Genomic DNA, 25,893 nt, shown 5'->3' on the forward strand with positions numbered 1-25,893 from the left:
GGTGACATACGGAAATCAGTTCACCAAGAATAATTTTGAAGTAGTATTAAACCATATTCTGCAATTGAAGGTAGGGTGAAACCCCACAGACAACAGCTACATTTTTACTCGCACAGCTCTAGCTATTTGTAGAGCATATGTGACACATGGCAAAATAAAGCAGTTAACCACTGCAGTTGATGGCAGAGTTTCATCAACGTATTAAAACAGGTACATGTTTTACCCATGTCAATGTAACAATTTTTTCCTTCGGTAATTATCAACTGGTCTGAGTATGACGCTGCATGAGTTAAAAGCACACACTATGCAGTCTATACTATCCCTCATCTACAGCACTCCAATTGCTACAATAAGTCCAAAAATCATCCTGCTTTGATGAGCTGATTTCAAGGGTAGTATGAACCATCCCAACACCTAGTATGACCAAGTCCAGAAAACCTGAGAACCACACCTGATAGCTTCTGAATCAAACCCAAACCAACTTCTTGCTTACAGATAGCAAAGTACCAGTCTAAAAAAATTGAATGGAGGTTTGCAACACCTAGGATCTACACAGTCCTAACATGTTTCTCAAAGACTGCCAAAGTCATGAGGCTTTCTGGAGAACACATGTGGTGAATTAATCAGACAAGAAAATTCCTCAGGATACTACATATCTAGGCTGTAAGTGTTCAGGCACACAAAGTCTTATCCATCATACAGCACAGAGATGAAATGCCGACAGTAAAGGTATGAACCAGGCTACATTCCTGTAGAAACCACTGCAGACGTGTCCACAATGATGTAACCGTGTGCCAATTTTCCAGCATTCTGATTGAAAAACTCTGAATATTCACAACCAGTAGCACAGTAATGCGTCTGGGAAGAATCTATAAATAAAGCAGTTATTTCCGTTAAAATCTAGATGTGATACCATTTGAGTGTGTAACTCAGCAGCACCATGTAAGGACCACTAGTGCTTGCTGGATTTTTTTATTATTTTTTTGAGACACATACTAATGCCATAATCAAAAGCAATTTTGAGCTCAAAACTGACCTCAAGGTTACAAGACTCTATGGCAGACTGTTCCCTTTCATTGGAAGTACATTGTACAGCCAAGATGTTAGCACATACACACCGGATGGAGCACAGGGCTAATTAAAAAGCAGCTTTGGTGGTTGTTTCTGCTCCAAGACAGCAGGTTAGTAAACCAAACGTTAAAAAAAGTAATGAAACTGAAGGTGCTACAGAAGCAGACAATTCCCACAAAAACAAAGCAGAGCTCAGAGTAACGAACAGTTGTTTTACTCAACCTCAATGCCTTTGAGTTCCTGACCTGAGATGAGCTGAAAAATGAAAGAACAGCTACAATCACTTGAAAACTAAGCTGAAACACTGGGTATTCTGAACTGGAAGTTAAACATTTCTCCATGAAATTAGTCTCATTGATCAATGGGTTTTAAAACAAGACTTACAATGACGAACTTTTGGGTATAGCAATGCCTGAATTTCAGAATTACACTACTGCCTCCCTAAAGCCATTTAATAAAACAAAGAGCCAAGGAAAAAGCAGAGTACATGGCCTTACCAGTTACCAAATGGTATTCCAAAGGTCTCCCACCCCCAAGTCATTTGTATCTCACACACAAGTTACGCACAACGGATTCATTTACGTTTCTGCCCTTGCCCTGCGTTTCCTGGCTTTCTAGAATTGCAGTTGGTCCTTTTGCATCATGTAAGGAGGAGTGTCTTACAGTTTCATTTCTTTATTTGCTATAAAAAGGAGAAAGGACATCTTTCTAAAACGTTACCAGCAAGTCATGGTGACCGGGGCTGGAGTTGACCACAAGGAACTGCGACACTGAAACGCTAAGGCAGCAGGAAGTGAAAACACTGACCCTGTGTAAGAAACATTTCACATGGCTGACCAGGGTTTCCATCTGAATGCCTCTCTTCCAGCAAAGCAAGCACTGCAGATGAGAAATCCAGTCTCTTCAGCAACGATTTCAGTCTTGCAGCAGGAGCTTAACCATTCCTAGAAAGGCAGGCCAGGAATCCTGGGCTCCTCCCTGAACCACCTTTGTACAGAAGCAAGCATGGTGCCGCTTCTCTGTTCTCTCACCCCTCAGGAATGGAGGGGTGCTGCCTTTCCACTGCAGACGCAGCTACACACCCCAGTATATTTACATTTTAGCAGCCAGCTACATTGCAGCCAGGCTGAAACATGAAGTGAGAAAGAGAGAAACCTCAGCCTACAGCAGATTTCCCCCCCATTTGCAGTTTTCGCAGCAGAGCCACCACACCTTCAGCTTGTTACCAAAACTTTTTTTGGTGTGAGATGTGACTTAGGATTACATCTGTTGTTTAGTTAAATTAAAGTTGCATCTTTGTCTTCTCTTAGGACAGGGAAGAAATTGAAGATCTCTCTCTAGCCTTTAATAACATACCCCAGTTTAAAAAAAAAAAAGGAAACAAGGAAAAAACACAAGGGATGAAATTGAATAAAGACCACCAACCTACAGAAAACTTTCCTTACACCCTGGATGTGCAGTGACTACTTTTATCACCAACCCAAGTAACTTACCCCCTCTAGACTAGTTTATTTCATTGTGGTTTAACACAGGGAAAACCATTTGGGGACTGGTAAGCAATCAGTCCCTGAGCGTAAGTACAAGGGGGTATTCCACTGAGCTGCACAATTAAATATTTTAAATCTTATAATGCTTTAAGATGGCAAAAAGTGTTCTCTAACACCAATAGCACCCACAAAGTTGACGCACTCGATCCCTTTTCCTTGTTCTCTCTTGCTCACCTACAACAGGCCAACAAAACATGTTGTTTTTCTTCTGTTTCCACAATAGCATTCTGAGTTAGCAGTGCTGTTATTTCCTCTGCTGCTCCCCTTACAGTCCGTGGTTTTGGGTGCAGGTTTTTGCAAGGGTGAATTTCTTCTGAAGAACCTACTGCAGCAAACACCAGCACACTCCGACAGCCCTCAGAAATGGGCTATTTTAACCCCTTCTCTGGTTATAAAGCCCTGGCACTGCCAATTCTTCTCACTGCACAAGACTTAAAGAAAAATCAAAAGCAAATTCCCCAAGAGGCCCCACACTTAACCCCTGTTCATTGTGCTCATCAGGTAAGTAGCCCTGATGCTAATCAACCGTCTGTTTTAATCATCTTTTTGTTGGTTTTGGTAAAGGGAAAAGAAAGTTAAAACGAGGCAATGGATTGCAAGGAAGGAGAGCCATGAGAGCAAATATCAATGTGAAAACAGCTGAAACAGACAAGCAAATACCCTGCCCTATTACCCAAGGAAAGCTACAGCATATATATGACACAACTGCCTCAGGACAGTCTTAACTAAAAAGGTCCAGAAATAAAGACCAGATATTCTCAAAATCCTTTGCCTTTCCTCTTCAGCAGGATGTAATCCTTTCCAGGCTGGTGAATTCAAGATGGATTTAGGACAACTCTTCATTTTAGCATGCAAGACCAGTGACAGCGAGGTTATCCTACCCCAAAAGCCAAGGAGCACTGGGAATTTCAGGGGATGCATCTCTATAACAATAGTGCCTTTCTAGTCAGATTAGAGACTTGTTCCCCCTCACTGCCCCGAGCCAAGCTGAGGGCAATGGCAGAGGAGATTAAAAACATGGGCAAAAATCACACAGAAGTCATATGCCCCATCCCTCAAGGGGCTCGCAAGGGCTCGCGGTGTCAGCTGGCTGCACTTCCCCTGCAGCTGGGGGGTTTATGGAAATCAGCATCATCCCATCCCGCTCCGGCTGCAGGGACAAAGGAGCACCGCTGCCAGTACGGCTGCGCCGGGAGCCTCCTAAGCAGCCCCTCTGCCAAGGCCACTGGTTCAGGCAGACTGAAATTCTGCCAGAGAAGGCCCTTTGTGCTTACTTATGGCTGTGGAGATGAGTGAAAATTTATGAGACTTTTCATCCTAATTAAAAGCAGAGGTCATCTAAGAAGAAACAGACTTTCAGAAAAGGGAACTTCTAAAGGAAAATGTGTTGTAAGGAAGTTCATGGACTTCAGTATTTGTAAAGCTGAAGTACGTAGTTTATTTATGTTTGTACTTTTGCTTACTCTTTTCATGGGACATTTCAAAAACCCTCAAGAGCTCCCACGGATCTGGAATAATATATGCACTAATTACTCAACAGCATTTGAGCTCATGGGTTATGGGACAGCCTCCGGAGTACAGGGGCCAGGCTGCTCGGCTGGCTTACAGCAACCTGGCTCCATCCCACATGGCACTCAGAGCAAACAAACTCTTTATTTATTCAGTGAACTCAGCTTATCCAGGTGAATTCAAACATGGAGCTAGTTCTTGTAAAGTAGAGGCTATTTAGGAGCACGTGGAAAGAAAACCAGCAGAAGTTAAATCCTTTGGATTGAGGCCCACCATTATATTCCTGGCTCTCTAAAATTCCTGCTATCTCCTGCTAACTCCTTTCAAAATTCTTTATGTTTCTATTACATATTACTATTTTTATATTTTTTTTAATCCTTTGTTCTGTCATAATCCTTTGTTCTGTCTAACAGGCCACATCACTTTATTATAGTCCCTTTTTCTTTTCTCTTTCTAACTGAGTATCTATCTTCAAAGAAGACAGAGTATTGCTCCACCTGAAGAGGACCTATCTGCCATTATTTTTCTTGTCCAGAAGAAAGACAATTATAGTCCCTCTTTTATACCTGGCATCATGGCAAAACGAGACTGATACTTATTTTGGAATTATTACTCCCCTATTCATAAATCTTGTCCAGAAATTCTAGCTCATATTGCCAGCCCAGAGGCACACTCTTGTAGGAAATACACATTAAATTCACTTTTATCATTTACCTTTGGCTCCAGCTCAAGGAGTTTTAGATTCCTAACAAGAGCCCTGTTTCCAATATTGATTTTTGGCAAAGAAAAATGCTAATTTATCAGAGGTCCTAAAATACAATGAATTTTCCAGCCAAACTAAGAAATGTGACCCACCTACAGGAGGAGAGATTTTTCATTAGTGTATGACGGATCAGCAGGTGAAGAAACCCCATTAGATACAACTTAAGTTTGCCTCTGGTCACCGAGCATGCTTCCACACCCATGAGCTGAAACACACTCAAGAGTTCCCAACCAGAAGTATTTTATGCTTCATAGCAATAATTTTGTTGACCTTTATGTAGAAATTTATCCTTCTCAGGACACCAGTTTCTCCATGGAAATCTCAAAGATGGCAAGTTATATAATCATCACCTGGGGTCTTGGACCATGCTCCATGTACAAAGTGGTACTGAGTCGAGCTCTGTACAGAAAAGATGCTGTTGAAGGTGCTTTTCCAAGTCTGACAATTTTGTCCCCAGCCTAAGAGCAGAAGAGCATCCTTGAAGCACAGAGTGGATCAGGGGAATGCTGCCAGCATGATCTTCAGCAAGCTTCTGTAACCGTTACACTGAAACAGTGAACCTGCCTGTGCACGCACCGAGGATTTCTGGCGTGGGAACAGCCTCCTTAGCGGGGACCATATGTTTCAGGGTTTCACAGAACTGCACTGAGCTGGCACAAAACTAAAACAGGCCATGAAAAGAATTACAGGGTATATGAGGGTATATAAACCTGCAAAGAGTCAACAGTTCCTAGACTGATGATTACCTAGCACTTTGCAGTCATTCATATCTGCTCCCCTTCCCACGGAGCTCATTGCACTGGACACTGCCTCCATGCTGTAAATCAGGTGAATGACAGCTCAGTACTTGCTGTCCCGGCAAGTGTGCCCACGGGTATGAAGTAAAAAGATCTGAGTGGGGTAGGGTGGTCACGGGTAGCTGGGTTGGGCGACAGCCCGCTGTACAGCCACATCAAGCGCACAGCACAGGGGAGGAGTCCTGGAAGGCTGTAAACATCATCATTAGCAACTGGAAAGCCAGTTCAAAAAATCAACAACATCATTTGAGAGAAACAGTCAGGAAGAAGCAGACTGGGGTACAGGCAGACGGTGCAGCAGGGCTCAGGGTGCTCAAAGCCTACCCGGTGCTTGCCTGTACCACCTCAGGTTCCAGCTTCATCTGGGTAACGAGATAATCATTCTCAGGCTACATCACCAAGTAGAAGGAAAGGAGGTTGTAGATAGCACTGAGTTGACTCTGGATGACCCGAGTGTCTCTGCAAACCTTATGGTGTTTTGCACGTTTCTTTCTATCCATGAGCCGCAGTCTAAGTTATCTGAGACACCGGTTTCCGGCGCTCAACAAGGAAGATGTAAAATCAACAGAATTTGATGAGCTGCCAGAGATTTGACTAGGCTGCAAAGACTTTGATATTCTACAGAAGCTCAGAATAAAAATCAGCTGCTGCTCTTGCCAAGCGTATGTTACTGTTTTTATTTTTTTAAAAAAATTATTTTCCAAGAACAAATAAAACCAAACAGACATCTCATCCTCCTGTACGTTTGTTCCAAGGTACACTCAGACAGGTTGGTTCACTGGCTATCCATTTGCCATATGCTTTCAAGTTTATTCTTTTATTCACTCCCACATTTTAGCTCCTTCCATTTCAGAAGAGGAACAGCTGCACAGATGCTCTATAAATAAACTACATAATTTATTGGAAGAGGTTTTTTGTTTATTTTTTAAGCTACCACATATTCCCAGTTCTATCCTTTTCCATGCTCTCTACAAAACTGAGTTAAGCTCAACTGCAGTTTGCGTTTGTCTGTACGATGAGCTCAATGTTATAAACAATTGCGACTTTTTTTGCCATTCGTAACAAACTGTACGTACTGATCTTATGTTCACTGTAACTACTTTCTAACTATGCTAGGTCTTAAATTGACTTAACTATCAGAAATAAATTTGAACAACGGTCCTCAGGGCAACTTCAGTGATATATAGAAACCTCAACATACAGCTAATTTCTAATTCTCTGCATATTTTTTAACAAATCAGTGCATTTTCAGGTAGACAAGCCTCTCATCCTGTTACCAAAAAGAAAATCTGTTTTGTCTGCTCAGAGGACAGACAGACCTTTCTGACTAAAATCACTAATCTCATTTGTGTGTGCAGGAAGTGTGACAAATGGCTAGAGTAGTTTATCACACTTAGGTAACCATCAAGTCATAAAGGGAATGAGATATTAACCTCCACAAACAAACTAGCATTCTATTTCTCAGCACAGCGGAAGTATACATTTAATAAGATAAGGATATGAAACACATGCTACTGATGAGATAAGGAGCTTGCAGAAACAGTACAGACATAGCTATGTCTCCTGCTATCCAAGTAAAAGTAAATGCCATTCAAAGCTTTATTTTGGGAAATAGATTTATAAGAAATTTTCTCTATGATATCTGCAGATAGACTGTGAAACTATGTGCCAAGTCACTGTTAATGCTATTTTTGAAGCTACAATTTTCAAGTCTAGAAATTAAATCTAGGTGCAGCTGAAGTTAACCAGAGGTTATTAGGTAACTTCAACAAGACCAGAATTTCAACGATTTATTTGAAGCATTGTCCTTATTTAGACACTTAACGCTCCACGGGAAGCTTGAAGTCAATGAAGTTGCTGGAATATTCAACACTCAGAAGTTATTATTTAGATACTTGCATATAGTTTTCTTCTTAACTCGAGCTCCAGAATCTGTACCTTATATACGAGCAGTCTGCTGAGGTTTTCAACATTAGACTGCCCTGACAGGCCTTGCTTGCCTTCTCTCTGTGGCCCATCTGGATGAGCTGAACCTGGGATTGAGATTTTTTCATACCAGATTACTACCATAGGTTTTAAAGTCCTCTTTTTGCAGATGCACATTTCCTTAAAATGCGCATTTTCTACAAATGTTTCTGAAAGCAAACATCTCTGCAAGGACAGCTGAAGCAAGCGAATGGTGAAGCATGCAGATTCGAAACGAGCTAATTAAAAATGAACACGCACAAAATAGTTTGTGGTATTTAAACAGCTGCTTATGAAACCCAGTACAAGAACTTTACCAAGTAACGATATACATCATCATTCTGCAAGTGACAGTCTTCCACAACACAAGCCGTGCACAGATATCAGGAGGAGCACTCAACACAAGAACGGTGTCTCCATCGTGCCTCCTGCTAGCACTAGTTTTTATCATGCTTTCACCATGTCTGGCAAACAACCTATCTGATGTAAAGAGGGGCAGAGCCAAAATACTGACTTAGTGTTTCATATACAGCTGCTTTCATGAGAAAATGAAAACTGTTACAAGATATTATGGACAACCCCTGGTTTGGGGCCAGTTGTCTTGAACCAGTGGATTGAACATCCCTCTGCCACCTGGGAGAATCAGCTTCCAACGTAGGTTTGGGCCAGCGAGGTCTGGCAGTGCTGGAAGTGATAGTCTCTGCCTTATGCTAAATCAATTTAGAGCAGCATCGGAGCCTTAAGGGAAACGGTCAGCCTCAACAGCTGGTACATGGTGAGGCAGAAGGCAGTTTAATAGGGAAAATGACAACCCATAAGGAAAAGCAACCCCAGCTCACACTACTCATGATCTCAAAATACTGCCTTGGCAGGCAGAAAGCTCTTGCCTCCCTTGAGAAGTTATGGCTTGGCTAAATAAAAGAACCGTGTCCCCACACATGCACAGAGAAGGAGCTAGAAATTTTCTCAAAATCATTTCTCTGAGAGACAAGAGTAAATTTCTTAACAGCCAGCAACGGAGGAAAACAGTCCTATGATTTATTGGCCTTGAGACTCTAAAAGGAATTCTTTGGCCTTTTTCCATTATTTCACAACCTATGTTATAGCCAGTGGGAAATTGTTTAATTCCCAAACCATGCCCTCAGTCATAAAATCTGTGAAGATGATTCATTATTATTTATGTGGTGCCATGGGCATGCATGGCATTTTACAGACAAATAGAAGATACAGCGTCTGCCTTTAGAAGCTTAGGTGAATCCAGCTGTTCATGTGCATGGGAAGCAGCGCTCAACTGGTCCTAGAGCAAACATTCCTCATCACTCAATGAATTAAGTTATGATACTCACCTGGGATGCTGGAAAAATTTAGACAGGAGGATACTTAGGAGACGTGTCATTACTGTCTAAAAATCTGTGCCATTATTTCATTAAAACCTTAAGACTTTTCAAGTCATATGTTATTTTATAATGGCTTTATGATTAAAACGTACTTAGTCTTGTATTATGAATTTCTGATAATATGTATGATAGCATGTGTCAGTGTCGCTATGAAATCAGACCATAAATTCTGCACTGCCGAGCAATTTTTTCTCTGTGCGCACAGCACTGGGTAGGAACTCACAGGTTCCACCACACAACTTTAAACATACGACATAAATTATTGAAAGAAAATCGTTCATGTGATTATTGCGAAAAAAAAAAGTGTACCAGGTCTCCACATAAACCTCCTGAAGTATATAAAATCCACCCTTGTTCTGGTCTATGAAAAGTGAGCAGTTATAGGTCTTGGTGAGAAACAGAGTTTGGGACCATTCACCCAGAAGGCAAAACTTTATCATGGCAGAGGTCATGAAAGCAGCAATTTTTGTCAATAAGTGTAGGGAGGAATTGTTAGCTGGACCAAGACATTCTTGTTGAGATTCGCATACGAGATTAGCATGTGCCTTCCCCTACAACCTTTGCACTAGCAGTGAGGGTATACATGACTTATTGGCAGAACAACCAGGGTATCATAACACATATCTACACACCATACATTTGTTATGAGAGTCAGATATAATGCAATTCCAGGAATTTTCATGTTGACATTGCTAAGCCACTCACACCCTCTCCTGTTTTCTTATTAATATATACAATAAGGTCTATATGCCTGCCTTCTTGGACAGCTGAGCAGCAAAGGTACCCAAAATAATAATTATACCACCTCTACATGAAGAAATGTCATTATTGCACATACAAATAAGGTACATGTGAAAAGAAATGGTCAATTAAACATCACTGTTACATTGCACACACATGCAGATGTGTCCTGGCCCTGTAACACCAGCCCTAGAACATTTGCACCTATGACACTCCTGCAAAGAAAAGATCAGCAACACCCTCCGCTGAAAACAAGGGAGCTTGTTTTATAACTCAGAGCTTGTAAATAAGATACTATTGACTTTTTTTGTTCACACTGGTGAGGGTCACAATTCTTCTTAAAATGGAGTAATTTTGTCTTTGATTCTTGTATTTAATGCACAAATGAAAACCTGCATGGGGGAGGGAGGAGAGGAGGGAAGCATCTCCCACCGGTGTTGAAAACTCTCCCCACTCACATCTTTTAATTCTCAGGTGATGACTATCTAGCTGAAATCCACTATAAAACAACCACCCCCCCCCTCCCTATGAGTATAAAATGAAACTGAAGAAGCCTCTAGACTCTTAATGCACTCTCACATGTCAGGGCTGTCCCCTGCCAGGTGCATGACAGTCCTGTACTCTAACCCTACTTTTTATGTTCTGCATTTCTTTCATGTCAGTGGATATGCAATAGGTAGTGTAAACCTCTGCAATCAACATCAACAGAAGTGAAAGAATTAGCTGTAAAATGACTTACGGAGTAGCCTCTTCCTGAAAGCGATTGAGCAGAACTCTGTGGGAGGAAACAATATGCCACAGTAAGTAATGCAAGAGATTCTGTGTAATGTAAGATAAGAATCATTTTGCGATTCCCTCCCCCAGCCCAGTATTCCTTAGGGGAAAACTTCACAACCAGAGTCCCTCAAATGATCTTCTGACATTCTGCGTGCTGCCACAGGAGTAACAGCCAAAGAGCATTTCCAGGTGAGGGCTCCAGAGCTATTTCAGACGAGGGTTTCATAAGCTGAGGCAGGGCTTTGACAGCACCTCCCAATTAAGGTAAAAGCTCTCAGCATGGGATACGTCTTCAGAGCAGCAGAGTATGCATTTTGAACCGTTCCTCTTCAGTATGTAACGGTAGCTTCCAAGGAACAGCACGCGTGTGTAAGAATGCTCTCCTGAATCAGGGCTGCACATTTTGCCTCATCGACTCCAACTTTCAATCATGCAACCATATATGCCACTTCCCATTCCCCTCTATGAATTCGTGAGCCTCCAGCTTTCATTGCTGCAGTATTACCGTACGACAACTCTTTCTGAAACAACAATAGCAGCAAAGCACTAATTTATCATCTCTCAAAGCTTTAATAAGCATTCTGTCTCTTTTGAATAAGTTAAATTACATTGTTTACTCCTGCTTTTCATTTCAGCTCCTCCTGCTCCTTTCTCTACCACATCCTTACCTCTTTCACAGGCTGCCAAATAATTTGGTTCTTTTCCTCTTCATTACACCATCTCTAGTCACTTGGATCCCTTTCCCCTCTCTATGACCCAAGACTCTCAAGCTGCTGTTTTTCACTGGCAGTGGCTTTCTTGAAGCAGCTACTTGAATTCCACCTCTATCTCCAGCTGCTGCTGTATGCCTTCTTTTTGGAAATTAAAAAGAAGCTGGGAACAGTGGTGGCATATGACACCACATGACCCAGCAAGTACTCTGTGGTCCAATTTCCAAGTGTGATTTATAATCATGATGCCCTCGCTATGTGATTTTATTAAACAAGATTCAGGGAGCCTGAGCAGTCCTGTTTCCAAGACTGATGTTCGAGTGGGTACCAAAGCCTGAACAAAAATACCAAATTGTTGCGGGCTGATCTTGAGGATTGTTTGTCTTTCCGCAGCAGCGCCAGAAGTTATAGTGTTACTAAATCACCACAACAGCACAACACCCCCAAAGAGATTGATGCAAACTGATTGCAGGCTACTGCAAATACTTGTAACTTTCCACTAGTAAGGTAACAGTTCCTTTGTACCACCAGTTTGCAAATCTTTTGATCAGAACATACCTAGATACACACAGAAACCTTTCCAGACTCCTACACTCAATGGAAGACTCGATTCTCTTGTCGCTCTGCCCATGCACGCTCTGTGCCACTGTCTTGCAACTGCCCTAGACATCAGAGAAGCAATTTGCCAGCCAAGTGCCCATGGAGGAAAGTTTCCAAAGCGAAGAAGAGACAACAGCAAAGCCCTACAATTAAGTGAGTGTGCTTCTGGAGGAAGGAGGGCTCCCCATTAACCCTCTCACCAGCTGGCACAGGAACCAGGGTGCCCGATGGAAGGAAAGCTGTGGCACAGCTCTTCACAGGTCTTACATATAGGTCTGCAGCCAACGTGTGACTGGGTGCCAGTCCCCGTCCCTGGCATGCAGCGCCTGCATCTCTGTCCTGCTGTAGCTCAGGAGACCTCTGTTCTGCAGGAAAGGGACAGCTTTCACAGGGGAGTCTGAGATCGCAATAACAAACCGCTAAGAGAATTTAAATTTCTGATTGAAATATTATTTTCATATTGATTTGGCCTCTGCTTTCAAACACTACAAAAAAGTAGAGAGTTATTTATAAACCTCTTCAATGTAAACTGTCCAGAAATAAAGCTACAGACTGGTGAAATGAAGGACAGTAGCATTTATCTCTGTTTTTGAGAAACTAAACAAACCTATCCCTCCCTCTAAATACTTTTTAAAATAAACCAAACAACTCATGGAGTTCAGCCTTGTATACAAAAAAGGTTAATAACAATACCCTGCTATCTACATCAGTATGTTGAACAGCTGAACACAATTATCTCTTCCGACACTTCGAATAGCTTGATCAGGCAGTTCACCTAAAGCACACACAGAAATGACGAGAGGGCAAATTACCTGCTTGGAGAGGCGGGAGGAGGAAAGAGGAAAGGGTGGCAGTTCTCATTCTCCTCCCCCCCCATCAACTCAGATTTAACAAAGATTGATAAGGTCTAACAAATTGGAAATAATAACTAAAAACAGAAACAAGAGGTTTCATTAGAAGCTTCTCTCTAGGGAAACAGCCTCTCAGAGCATTTTCACTTTAACAGTTATGTTCAATCTTTGAGTCTTGTGCACGTCCAAAATATCTTCCCAGGATAGAGCAGACCCTTGGACAACAAACTCAAATGAGCTAACAACAGACCTGCTTTTCTTAGATAGCTTTCAGGCATCCCAAGCTGTCCAAGAACCTCAGGAATCTGCAGACCACTGATTTAAAACCACTGAGTAGAAAACAATAAAAACAGTTGCTGAATAAAGTATTACATCAGAAATAATGAAAACTGTATGGCAATTTACTCTGGCATTTTTCACATCTACGAACTTCTTCCTCCCTTACAAGCTTTAACATTTTATTTCCTGGAAATCAGGGGTGAAAAAGGTTTGTTCCCCGCCCCCCAACCTACCCCAGATTTTTATTGCATGTATAAAGTTAGTAACTGGTGAATACTTTGGATTCAACTCGTAAACTCCTTTCCAACAATTAGGTTTATGCACAGCCATGTCCCACACTCTCCAGAGCTGTTTGCATGCATTTTTCTGCACATCTAACAAACCGCTGTTGCTTTCTTGGTTAGCTGGGAACACTGTGGGCTCTTTACGAGGATCCATACCAAACTACCACATGTAGAAACTTTGAAAGCCCCAGCTAATATCAGCTACGAATGCCAGAGCAGAACAGTTTGCGTGCAACTGTGATGGATGTTCCTAAATAAAAAATCTTTGGGGGATTGATATAAACATAGCTCAATCCACATGTCTCTATATCAAGATCAAATAATGAGAAAAGTAATCAATCGTGGCTGCAAATATAAGAAATCTTAGTGGAAGTTTAACTTGGCATTCACTCAAAGTTGAAGAAACCTCCTTTGACTATGAATGAGTGCTTGTCTGGCCAGAGCAGTTACTGGGGCAAATCTTCAGCTGCAATGACTTACAGAGGCTCTTACCTACAGGATAGGAACACTTACGTGGAGGGCTGTCATAAAATTCTTATTTTCAAAATAGTCTACTTGCTATTTTGGTCAATTTTCTCCATGTCTGAAGGTACCTCGAGCAGCAGGGTACAATAGTCACCGCGGTACCCAGCTAGCCACATTCATGTTAGCGCTGCACTGACCATCACAGCACCTGCCTGGTAGCTTTGGTTCGCCTGAGACCAAAACCCAAACCAGCTCTTACTGCTTCAACCCAGGCACCGTTCTGGCCTTCAAACACTGTCTGAAGAAAGCATCGCAGGCAGGAAAGATGCAGCCAAACATGCAATTCAAAGACAAGGGATCATGACCCCACCTGGCCAACTCTGCAGCCAGACGCAGGAACAGCTGCCATGTCATGCCTTTCCAAAAGTCTTCACACCTGCAAAACCCAACACTGCAGAAGAAGTGGGAGATGGGGAGAGCGATGTGCCCACACAGCCCAAGTGCTGCCCACTCTGAGCAGGCAGGGGCCAGCAGGCATGGTCTGCCAGCCCTCCGGCAAAGCCACTGCAGCGGACACATCATGCCAAGCCTGCAGACGCTGCTCCCGTTGGCTGCAGCTGCCACGTGAAGCAATCTCAAGCAGACCCTTGGGGAGGGCAGAGACCCTCTCTACCTGGCTTGAGCACCGGCTTTTGTGCCTCTCATGCCTCTTTCAGCACTGTCTGGAATACCCTGGCAAAATGAGTGTGGTCTGTGCATTTAATAACGTATAAGTGGAACTACAGTACTAGATGGCATTTGTGCATAAAGATAAATGGCTTATAATATTTTGCAGATGATGTGCTCTTTTACAACTAAAGATTTTTAGTTCCTTTTAAGCCCAAGGTTAAAAACAAAACCAGACAGCACAGACAAGACATTTCAGTTATGTCACAGAGTGAATTATTTCTACCCTGGGATATCTCTCATGTTAATTACAGTGGATATAAAAAAATACACCTTTCTGGCAGCAAAGACAAAATCTTACTGTTGAAAGACTCTACTATCCCCCCACCGATGTCCTTGAGAGTTTGAGTTGCACTGCAATCTGCAATTCTATTTAAAAGGTTTCTTCTTTTATTCCTGATAAAACTGTGATTGCAATTTAGAAAAGAAAATCATGACAAAAATCTCACCAATAACCTTCAGCAGGTTTTCCAAGATTGTCTATTAAATTGACAGGAAAAGTTATTTCCCTTGTATAAATAAAAGCATGGCCTTCCAGTGTTCTCACGATGCAAAAGAAATCAAGACACCCTCTGTTCGGTTTCTTACAGCCATTGGGTTATTTATTGAACTAGAAAGACAGTAGGAAGGGCTCTAAAATCCAGTAATAATCAAGGTAATAGGGCACCTCAAGCCAATTCCCCACTCTCAATGGGTCAGGCAGGTTTCAACTTGGATCTTTTGTATCTATACTAACTATAAGGGGATTAGATAAAAGCAGGTGATGGCAGCATGACCACAAAATCAGCTCTTGTTTTTAGTATTCACTTCCCTCCTCTTTGGCTATAAGACCCAAATTAACATATTCCAGAAATGTCAAGAGTTCATTCCAGCTTTTCTGAAATGTGCCACTTTTGTTGGCTGAAACCAAAAGTATATCAAGTACCTCCAAGTCAGCTGCCGAAATAGCCATTTTAGGCAAATAGCTATCCCTATGTGGGCACCGGACAGGCCCCAAAAAGAGCCTCCTAGCACTATTATTAATGCCACGCCCATGTTAGTGTGGAAACTGAGGCAGAGAAAGACTTAGACATGCCCTGTGTCACCTGAGGAGTCCCCAGCAGAGGAGGGAATTGAGGCAGACTTCCCAGCGACTATCTACTGCCTAATCTTGCCTCGTCAAGTCACAGGCCCAAACTTATCATATGGCCCAATGCTGCGAGCCTGTTCTGGTTGATGAGCACTCAGCAGAATGTTTTATGGCATTTGTTCAGGATGAAAGCTCACCTCAGCTGTACCTGTCTTCCACTATTTCTCGGTCACCCAATTCCGCAGTCAGATAGGACTGAGGCACAAGGAAGCATGCACGTTTACCCATCCACTTGGTCATTTATAAAACATTCAACAACAGAATACTCGTTCAGCTTTGAATGCTAGAAAAATCTAGTATTTCCCTTCCAAGCAAGTCCCTTATAAAACTCATATGTCTTGGAATGAGAGGAGTAAGTGGGGAGGAGGGCAAAAAGGGCCAAGGGCAGAAGATATTCCAGATCTTAACACGGAGTCTCTCAACGCAATTAATTTCCACAGTCACACTCCTGTCTGTTAATACAATGAGTTCAATTGACTTGGCAAAGGTCACAGAATGCATCTGATGTTCACTTAGATTAGAAACCAGGACCTGACAAGATAACCACAATACATGATAAATGATTTTGATTGTCAAGCAAAACTTGAATGTGTTCCTTCTTTACTTCACTTATTTTAGTATACTGGAAAAACAAAGGGAGTTATGCTTGGAAATACTGCAAAACCAGTAAGATATCAAACTACACAAGGTCTAAACAACTGTAACTGGCTTGATAAGCTACAGAACTGCTTCCAACCAAGACACATAGATTCCTGCAGCTGATGGCCATAGACAGCAGAAGGAAAGACGGCTGCTGACCAGGAATGAACAAACTGCATACAGTAAGCCAGGAACAATATGAAAAGACCTCACATTTCCAAAACGCACGGAACAAGCACAAGTGCTGCTCCCATTCAAACCATCACCTCTTAGCCAACTTCACAAAACCTTCTACAGACTTTCTTTCTTCCTAGCTATGCTTCACTACCTGAAGCTTCATACAAGTTATTACAACTTTGCTCATCGTTTCTGCTGCAGCAGTTTTCATGCAAGCATTTGGTATTTTGAGGGACACAAAGATAAAAGTAGATAGCATGCTGAAGGGACATGAATTTTTGCCTCCAGAAGAACGTGACTTGAAAGGTTTCATAATCCTTGCATATATATTCAAACCAGTTTCCCAAGACTCATGGTTTGAGGTGGAAGTCTTAAAACTATCCTGCTGTTACCTTTATTTTGCTAAGCTCCACGATGCTCTTATTCCACTCTTCAAACTGGGGATCAGATTCTAGTGTGTTATACATGGGGAACAATGGACAGCATGCCCCACAAAGAGTTTGCAGTCCACATGATGCTACCCCCAGGCCTTCCAAAAACCTTCAGCACACTCACTAACATCCCTGACTATCGCACTGAGGTGTTCCTAGCCTAGACATGCCAAGCTCTGCTGTCCCACTGCCACCCTGCCTGGAGCCAAGACCAGGCATCCCACATGTGCCAAAGTTTGCAAAGTGGATAAATACAGATCTGTGGTGCAACTGTGGTCCAATATTCACTTCAGAGGCTCATTTGATCATGCTTCTGACAAGGTACCTCAGCCTGAGGCACACGTAACGGACCTGCAGCTTTGTACCCTGCTGCTGCTTTAATCCCTTTGCCCCAGGAGGGGAAGCATGGTACAGAAAGTAGGAGGGAAGGGGGAGATAGTGCCTGTGATGGCACACAAAGAAAAGCAGATCACAGTGAACTGTTTGAATTAGAAATCACAGAAGTTATTTTGTATTCATCTACCAGAGAAAGAATTTTATATCTAGTCTATACAATATGCTAAACACTTATCAAAGAACATTTAGAGAGAGGAAAATCTCTGCATTTCCTAAAAGACTGCTTTTCGTTTATTATGTTTAAAGAAAAACAAACAAACATATGAGGATAGGATGATGGAAAATCAGAAAAGACAGCCTGGGGGATGAGAGGAAAAAGCTCTGAACAACTTAGTAGCAGCACTTGCTGGTTTTATGCACAGCTGAAGCCAATGCCTTGAAAAGGAGAGTTTTGACTCTTAAGTGGCCAGCACCTCTTGCAACATATTTCCTAATCAGTGAGTATTTATGGTCGATATTTTATATTTCCAATTTCCCCCTAAGGGCTCGTGAGAAAGCAGCACACCTGCCAACCTTTTCAGCTGGGCCAATAATTGCCAATTTGCTCTTTGCCTTAGTATATCACTCAATTTAGCCCTGGCTGTGCCCTGCATACATCCTCATTCATCTCTGTGCCCCCATGACAATTAGAGTGTTAGCTTCAGCTAACTAGGGCAACTATTCTACTAGGGTTGGAAGACAATTATTAGTCTATTTTCCCATCTTGTGGCAACAAAATTGAGAATCCATGACAATTACATTCAGCAATTCTGCACTCTGCCGCCTGCTCCCCCTCCTTGCCCCCACCTTCCGAATATTTCAAATTATCACAGCTCTACTACCACATTCAAATTTTCCATGTTCACAGGGAGTGAGGCTTCTATTTAAATGATAATGAGGGACGATCCATTCAATTTAGTGAGGGAGAAAATCCATTAAAAAGCAGGCAGTTCTTAAGCTGATGGGTCAAGAAAAAGATAAAAACCTTTTTTTAAAGCCATTATACAAGGCTCTGTGTGGATTTTTGGACTGTTCAGGACATCAGAAAAGATTAGGACAATTATGGAACATGAGGAAAAACCAAAACAAAATGCCCAAGCCTTCCACTTTTACTTGGGTCAACACAACAAAATAGCAATATGGCTTATCTGGCTCTTCATTCTCTGGCAACTTCCAATTACCTCACAATGAAAGACAGCAGAGGAAAATCCCATTTTGGAAAAAGGCTGTTGACTTTGTGTTGGTTGTAGAAGACCTGAGAGTACATGTGTAATAGGGATGTCAGCTTTGTAGTAGGTTTTAAGGGAATTTTACATCAACACTGGGAACATAAACAAGCGGCAAATTCCCATCCCCGCTCCCCCACACCACACCACCTGCTGTGCAAACCTGGGCTACAACTTCTCTGGTTTTCTGCTCCGAAGTTTCATCATCCCAAAGAAGAGACCAGCCTCAACAAATCAAACCTCTGCAGCCAGAGATGATTTCACTGGATCATAATAAGCATTTTTTTCCTCAATGACCCATAATAAATGGCACTCAGTGTAATGTCTGGAAAGACGTACTATACAAGACAGACAATTGCTGTCTTACTATGAAGTTGTAGCACTCTGTCCCCACAGAAGTTTCATTGTGGCAAAGAAGCAGCAAAACGCCCTGGGTTTTGTTGTGGACGGACTGATGGCTCTGTGTGTGTGTGCAAGACGTAATCAATCATTTGCTTCAGGTTTCTTTAGAGTGCAATTATTTCACGACAGACCAGGCCACCTCTTGACTTCATGGTCCATTAGAGACTAATGACATGCATTAATGTAAATAAAGAACAACTTGCTGGCATCCCATTGAACAAGTCACCTCAAGAAACAAATCACAGAGGAGCTAAGCTGCTCATAATAGCGCCTTCTAAATGGAGACTGACAATAAAGCCGGAGGGAGGACTCCAGTGCCTCTAAGGTGGCAACGCTGAACGCTATAGCTGACACTTTCATACAGATATTTCCCACCACACCTGCTGTGTGCTGCCGTACAGCAGCCAAACCTGCCACCTCCTGCCTCATTTACTCCATTGTTCACCCAAGTTAATGGGGAAAGAGATGGGAGGGAAAGGCAGCATGAAAAACAGTCCTGAAGGCCAAATGCACCAAGAAACATCAGGGAAGCTACTTGGGGGAGAGCGAGAAACAGCCCAGGTGCCTCCTGCTGCAGAGCATCCGTCTGCAAGAAGGACGGGCGGTCACCCCAGCACAGCCGTCTGCTAGAGCCTCAATTTCTAACTGCTAACCCACAAGGAAAAACTGTCCCTGCCTTCCCTTTACGTCCTTACTGCCCTGGGGCTTTTTAATCCTCAGTGCCGCACGTAAGGGGTTGCACCAGTTCAGCTGCACACCACTTATTTAAACAGTATGCTGGGAAGGACAGCTTCAGAGCCATACAGAGACCAAGCATGGCTGGACAGAAAATCCTGCAGGAATCGACGCTCAGTAGCATGCTGTCGTCTTCTCTCCCCTTCCCTGTTCCCTCTTTACAAAAGGAAGTCTGCCGCCTTATTCCTTTGCACACAAATGGGGAAAACCATCCGATTGCACCCGTGGGACTTTCTAAGACTTTCTGACAGTCACTAAATAGACTACAGAACATTTACTAGTACGCGAGGAAGCGTTATACGTAATTAAAGCTAAATTGCACTCATCAAATAATGAAGGAAGAGCATTCTGTGATTCATGAACCTTACTTTTCAAACTGTTTAATTACTAATTTGAAAAATTCTCATTTGCAATGGGTCGCCAGGTCACGAGAGCAGCTTCAGCAAAACTCTGAAGTGTGCCCCGGCCTTCAGGCACTGCCCAAACGTCCCCACTGACTAAAACAGCACAGAGTGCCTACTTCCCACTGAATTTCACTGGCTGCTGAACTAGCTTTGAAGATTTCGCAGGAATTAGGCACTCAGACTCAATTCCTGCAGGCTCAGCCTGCAACTTTGGCGGCAAAGGGAAAGGAGGAGAAAAAACTGGAAGTGCATTGGCTTAACAAGAAAAGTCTCCAAGACCACTTAACGCTTTGACCTAAGCTAATAGCTAAGTCTGAATATGTTATTCCTCTCCTGCAGCCCCACGTTACAGTGCAGCAACGCTACCAGGCACCCCTGCTCACATACCTGTCGAGAGTGGCCAAGGGGAGGGGAAGGAGAGAATCGCATAAATATATGTATATATAAAATTACGATCATTATTGACTAATAACACAGTCAAAGACGCCCCGCAGCAAGGGGATTTGTCCAAAGGGCCCCCCCCCTCACCGACTTTCCCCACCATGGTGTGTGGGTTCACAATCCTGGAAGCAGATCACAGGACACGTTATTTTTCTTTTCCTCCCACTGCGTCGGCTGTTTACAGGGCCCCATTCACACTCCAAACATGTAGAGAGAATTTTCCCCCGTCACATTTCCCTGTCAGAGCTGTCAAGCTGAATCCTGCTTTAATCTGCCAAAAGCACTTTTCTGCTGACATTTTTAATAAATACTTTCAGCTTTTAAACACATTTGTGGGAGCCATTTTCCCCCCTTTTTCTCCCTTCTCCTCCTGTAGAATGGGCTCTGAAAGCCTTAATAGCAAATACATTACACTTATCAAAGGCTTTCCCCCCTCCTTCCTTTTGCATCCTGAAGCGGAGGTAGTGTTTTCAATTTTAAAGCTAAATTAACTGTCCAATTGAATTTAGCTGGTGTGAGCCGTTTTCTGTGACAGGTTTTAGTTATGAAGCATATTTTACATTAATAGAACTCAACATGAAAACCACTCGCTCTGGGATTTCTGTGGCTTGCCATTGAAATGGCAAATTTAATATTTCAGACATGCTCGTGCCAGCGTTTGATTATTGTTCTTCATTTAAATCTCTCCTAACGGGAAAGGTCCTAATTAGTAAAAAATCATGTTTTAATGAAGGCGAAATGCTAATTGCTAACACAAAAAGCCTTCATATAAAATTATCCCAGCACTGCCATTGATTTCTTGGTGACTCAAAAGCCCATTTGTGTGTTTACACACTAAGGCACCGTTTGCTTTTGTTTTATCATAACATTTCACTCAACGTACCATCTAATTTCCTGAGAGAAAGACAGCTTTCCCCCAAAAAAACCTTTCATACCTTGGAGGCAGGAAGCATAAAATTAGATGAACTGACTTTGCACCCAAACTACGTGATTACATGCGGTAGCTAAACCCAAAGATACTGTAAAAAGCTTTTTAACACAACTTCTTTGAGAAAACAAAACAAAATATCAAGCCATTTTTCCCTGAGGAATAACAATTCCATTTTGTTTTCCCATCTCTGATCTTTCGCTTATCATATTATTTGCACCATGATTATAGTGTTTGCAAGGCAGCTCAACCACTTATGCCATAACACTCAATCATGACATAAAAAAAAGTTATTACACAGTGACCTCTGGATGCCAACATTTGTTCAGCAAGATTTATGAAAAGCCATGTCAGCAGCAGGAATTGCTGCAATGAAGCGATGCTTTCTCCTGAATGGTACTTACATCACTGAGACGGTCCCTTGAGCTGCTCCGCTGAGAGCTTGTGGCCTCCCTGATGCTGTCTTCCTCGCTATTTCTGCCACTTCTGCTTGTAGGGACCTTCATCTAGAGGGAGAAGAAGGAGGGGGAAAAAGGAGATTTTTCAAGCACTGCTCTGCCACCTGTTCCCGAGGTTGCCGACAGCAGTTTAGTCAATGTTTCACTTCTACGCCCACGGCACTGTGGAGAGGATGCTTTTGAACGCGTGGGGCTTCTCTGAAGTTGTGCTTGACCACGTGTGTCCATATTCCCTTTTGCTAACATGCGAGGGAAGGGGTGCTTTTAGCACTCCTGGAAGCAGGCAAGGCTGTGCCGAAGTCCTAGGGCCCGACATGAGAGGGAAGTGGACAGAAAAAAACCCTTCACTCTTTGCTACCGGCAAACCTCAGCTGTGACGCTGGTGTTTCAGTACTGCCGCTTGCGGCCAGGCCACTGCCGACCCAATGGCCAGGTCTCTGGTTCCTAGTCCAGAGACGTGCCTCGGGGCCACTCCCAGTGACTGAGAGGTTGGTACTGGCATGACGGCCAGGTGCCTAAATACCGTGAGGGATACTGGCCTGAAACAACTTGCTTGAGATAACGCACAAAATTTGAAGTAGAGCATGATTAACTCTAACAGCCAAGGCTGGTTCTCTAACCACTAAATCATCCTTCTTTCTTCACTTGAAGTTGTGCTTGTGTTCGTACACAAGTGAGAGGCGCCAACTTTTGAAATCACAGCAACTTTCCACTTATATCTGGAAAGAGTGTTACAGGGGGAGGAGAAGGATAGGATAGATATGTCATTCACAGCTTCATTCCTGGGCTCATTTACTAACAAATTATTCTGCTAATTCCCTTGTGAAATATTGGGTGGAAAGAAGTGTTTAATTTATTAATAGGTTCTATTCATATCAGTTTGGTTCCATTTAAATTACACTATTTAAAATGTCGGCTTGTACAAATTGGTACTTTTAACGGCAATAAAATCCCCTTGTTTCTTTCTGTCCTATTTCATTGCAGTCTCAGTAGCTAGCTAGCAGGGCTTTCTCATGGTGCTCTGATATAACCCCAGCATGTTCAAGCAGCCCTGCCACTGTGGCACAAGGAACCGTGCTCGGTGGGCACGGTGCCACAACACGGGCACTACAACCTAAGCCCCGGGAGCACACTGATCACTACGCTCCCATGGACGTTCGATATCGCTGCCAGCTAAGCACCCCACAGTCTATTAATATTTTAATACAATATTCAGGATACTATATGGAGAATGAGCTCCAGCACTTACCCGCTCTGGAGTATACAGCCCTGTATAGGCTTGTCTATAGAAGAATACAGAGGAAGTATCATGCTCATGTTCAAGCAACAATACGTTTCTGATTAAAGTCCTTACTCTGCATGCCTTTTTGCCACCTTCCACCTCATCAATATACCCTCCTCATCAGGATAACACTTTAATACTCAGCCACAAAGTGTTAGAAATACAAATTTGCTCACGGCCACCTCGTCACACAACCACTGCTCTCGGCATCAGTGTCCTGTCTCATTCATTGTAAACCACCTTTCCAATATGTTGCCCACCTGCAAACTTTTATCAAGACTGATTTTTCGTCTTTGCTTCTACATCAAAATGTTCAAACAACACAGCAACGAGAGGTAATCCCTGCTGGGACCCGCTAGAAGCATTTCCAACCAACAGTGAGCCCACATTCACAGCTACCAGCATCAAATATAAAGGCAGAAAATAATCCACTTGCAATTCATCATGTGGAATCCACATTGTCTGTTTCCTTAATAAAAAGGCCAACAGCATCAAGCACAGAAATCTAACTTATACTACATCAATACTGTGGCCATTACCCATCAAATTTTTAATCCCACATATAATTAAGTAAATTTGATAAGATTTTTTTCTAAATACATAAAATTATTGTCATTCACTTATTTTATTCTTTTTTAGGTCTTTATTAACCAATTCTGATTTCAGCTATCCCATTATCTTGCCTAGGATTGATGCCAAGCCAATAGGACAAATGGTAATACCCCATTAATTACAGCCTTTTGAAAACACTGGCACACCAGCTTTTTTCCGTCATCTGGATCTTCCTACGCTTACTCAAAACCCAACTCCACTGGTTCCCTGTCATTAGCCAGCTCTTCCGAAACGCTTTGGATGTAAAGTAGCCGACCTGCCAGTTTCAAAGCTTCCAGACACAGCAGGTGCTTTGTTTCTCCCTGAAACAGGAACCACTTAACTATTACAGGACAGAATGACAATTTCCCAAAATACAGTACAGAAATACCCATTGAATTCTGCAGCTTTCTGATTTCTGATCCATAACTTTACCAGTCCCACCTAGGAACACATCAAAGCCTATCAAAATTATTACACTTTTGACCTAAACAACTCCTAGACAGCTGCAATTAAAGGAGAAATAAATTACATCATTCCAAATCCTTTCACCTTCCCAAGCACAAACGTTCACTAGCATTATTCAAAAGGACTAAACTGCCAGCTGTTTAAAGTTAGCAGAGACTCACCCAACCTGTTACCAGACTCCAACCTTTTGCTGGTTTTCTTGTGTTACAGTCAGCTCCCAACACCACCTGTTTCTCTTCTCCAAATTTCATTAAAGGAAAACTACACCTACACCCACGGTAACAAATTGAGACAATTTGACCTGACAAGGTCTTGCACGGGCAAGCAAATTAGAAGCATCACTGCTGCCATTAACCTTTCCAAGTAAATATCAATTATTAAACTTGCTGCACTACCTCTGTCCCCAGTTTGCTGCTGTGAATTAAGAGGGTCATCAGCCTTTTTGACAGATCTTGTTCATTTACACCTGCTGCCTGCCAGCAGGGGAGCCCGCACACCCGCAGCCCGAGCGCTGAGCCAAGCTGCCTTAATTCATCAGTAATTACCCTAATGAGCCACATGCAGGACCCAACTAGGAGGACAAGTTGTTCTGCTAAATGGATGCATTGGTTTCACGGGCACTCTCTGCAGACCTGGGTATTAGCAAACTGGTCAAAAGCTTCTTTCCCAAAGTTGCTTCTGGCTTGGCTGTGTGATTTCTAGTGATTTTCTCTGGGTGTTTTTGCTTGAGTTGGAGAAATTCTTCCTGACCACGTTCCCTGATTAAGCTTTACTATAAAACCTAGTATTCCTCTCCCTCTGAAAAGGTTATTACTTCTTTCGAGTCTGCAAAGGCTCTGTGGGCCAGAGGAGAGGTAGGGTCCCAGCCCGGGGATGTCATGGCCATCTCAGCACGGCACAGACCCGAACAAGCAACTCCCCAAATTCATAGGCAAAACACACTACATCCTCTTGTACAACACATCGCCAGAGACTTACACAGACATTAGAGCAACACCAGCCACCATTATTAAATACCTCAGGCAGAGAAGCCAAATGTAGGCTTGAGAAGGGGAGGGCCGTCTGAGAGAAGCTGCCTTTCCACTTGGATAAAGCTGCCCTACTACTGTAATGAAAGCATTAAAATCACTAACAAGCACTGTTTGAGAAGGAACCCCCTCTCCAGCTTGTTGACTTTGCCTGTCTGAAAGTACCCACGCGGCCCGCTGCTATTTTCTGCTTTGACAGCAGCGAAGGCCCCTCTCCAGGCCCTGCCAGACGGCATTTTCCACGCAGCGTAACAGAGCCGAAACAGAAGCTCAGGAAACAGCAGGTAGAAGCATATGTGGGCCAAATTTGAGTATGTTTGATCGCATTGCCTTGAGGTCTGCTCAAAATATTTAAGGAGTCATCCGAGAAACAGAAAGTCTCAAAATAACCCCAGTGCCCAAAGCTCAGCGAGAAAGTGTCTTGGAAAGGTGCTCCTCTGCCTCGCCTCCTCAGGGCTGGGGGCGGGCGGCATCGTTTCTTAAATGTAGGTTGACTACTGTGTCACTTCCGGACAGCTAAGATGGAACAAAATAAAAAGGCACAAGAGAAGACTGAAGTTATTTGGTAATTTACCTCTTCCGAAGGCCAAATCCTGCCCTCATCCAAATCCTAAGTCAGCAAGACGTTCATGTCAGTATGTATTCACCAAAACGTTTTAAGTACGTGCCAAAGTTTTACTCAAGCAGAGCCCGTTTC

At 42.9% G+C, this 25,893-nt stretch overlaps 1 protein-coding gene across 1 annotated transcript in view; it reads right to left on the minus strand.

Annotated features, from left to right (window-relative positions):
• The window catches only part of FBRSL1 (fibrosin like 1), a 553,391-nt gene that overhangs the window by 284,917 nt on the left and 242,581 nt on the right, over nucleotides 1-25,893 (minus strand). The window contains exons 3-4 of the mRNA XM_059827502.1: nucleotides 21,774-21,875; nucleotides 10,530-10,565 (exon numbers count right to left, since the gene is read on the minus strand). Of these exons, the coding sequence (XP_059683485.1) occupies nucleotides 10,530-10,565; nucleotides 21,774-21,875 (138 nt within the window). The remainder of the gene's footprint in view (nucleotides 1-10,529; nucleotides 10,566-21,773; nucleotides 21,876-25,893) is intronic.

Source organism: Gavia stellata, chromosome 21 (assembly GCF_030936135.1).
Source record: "Gavia stellata isolate bGavSte3 chromosome 21, bGavSte3.hap2, whole genome shotgun sequence".
In the NCBI taxonomy this organism is placed as follows: Eukaryota; Metazoa; Chordata; class Aves; order Gaviiformes; family Gaviidae; genus Gavia; species Gavia stellata.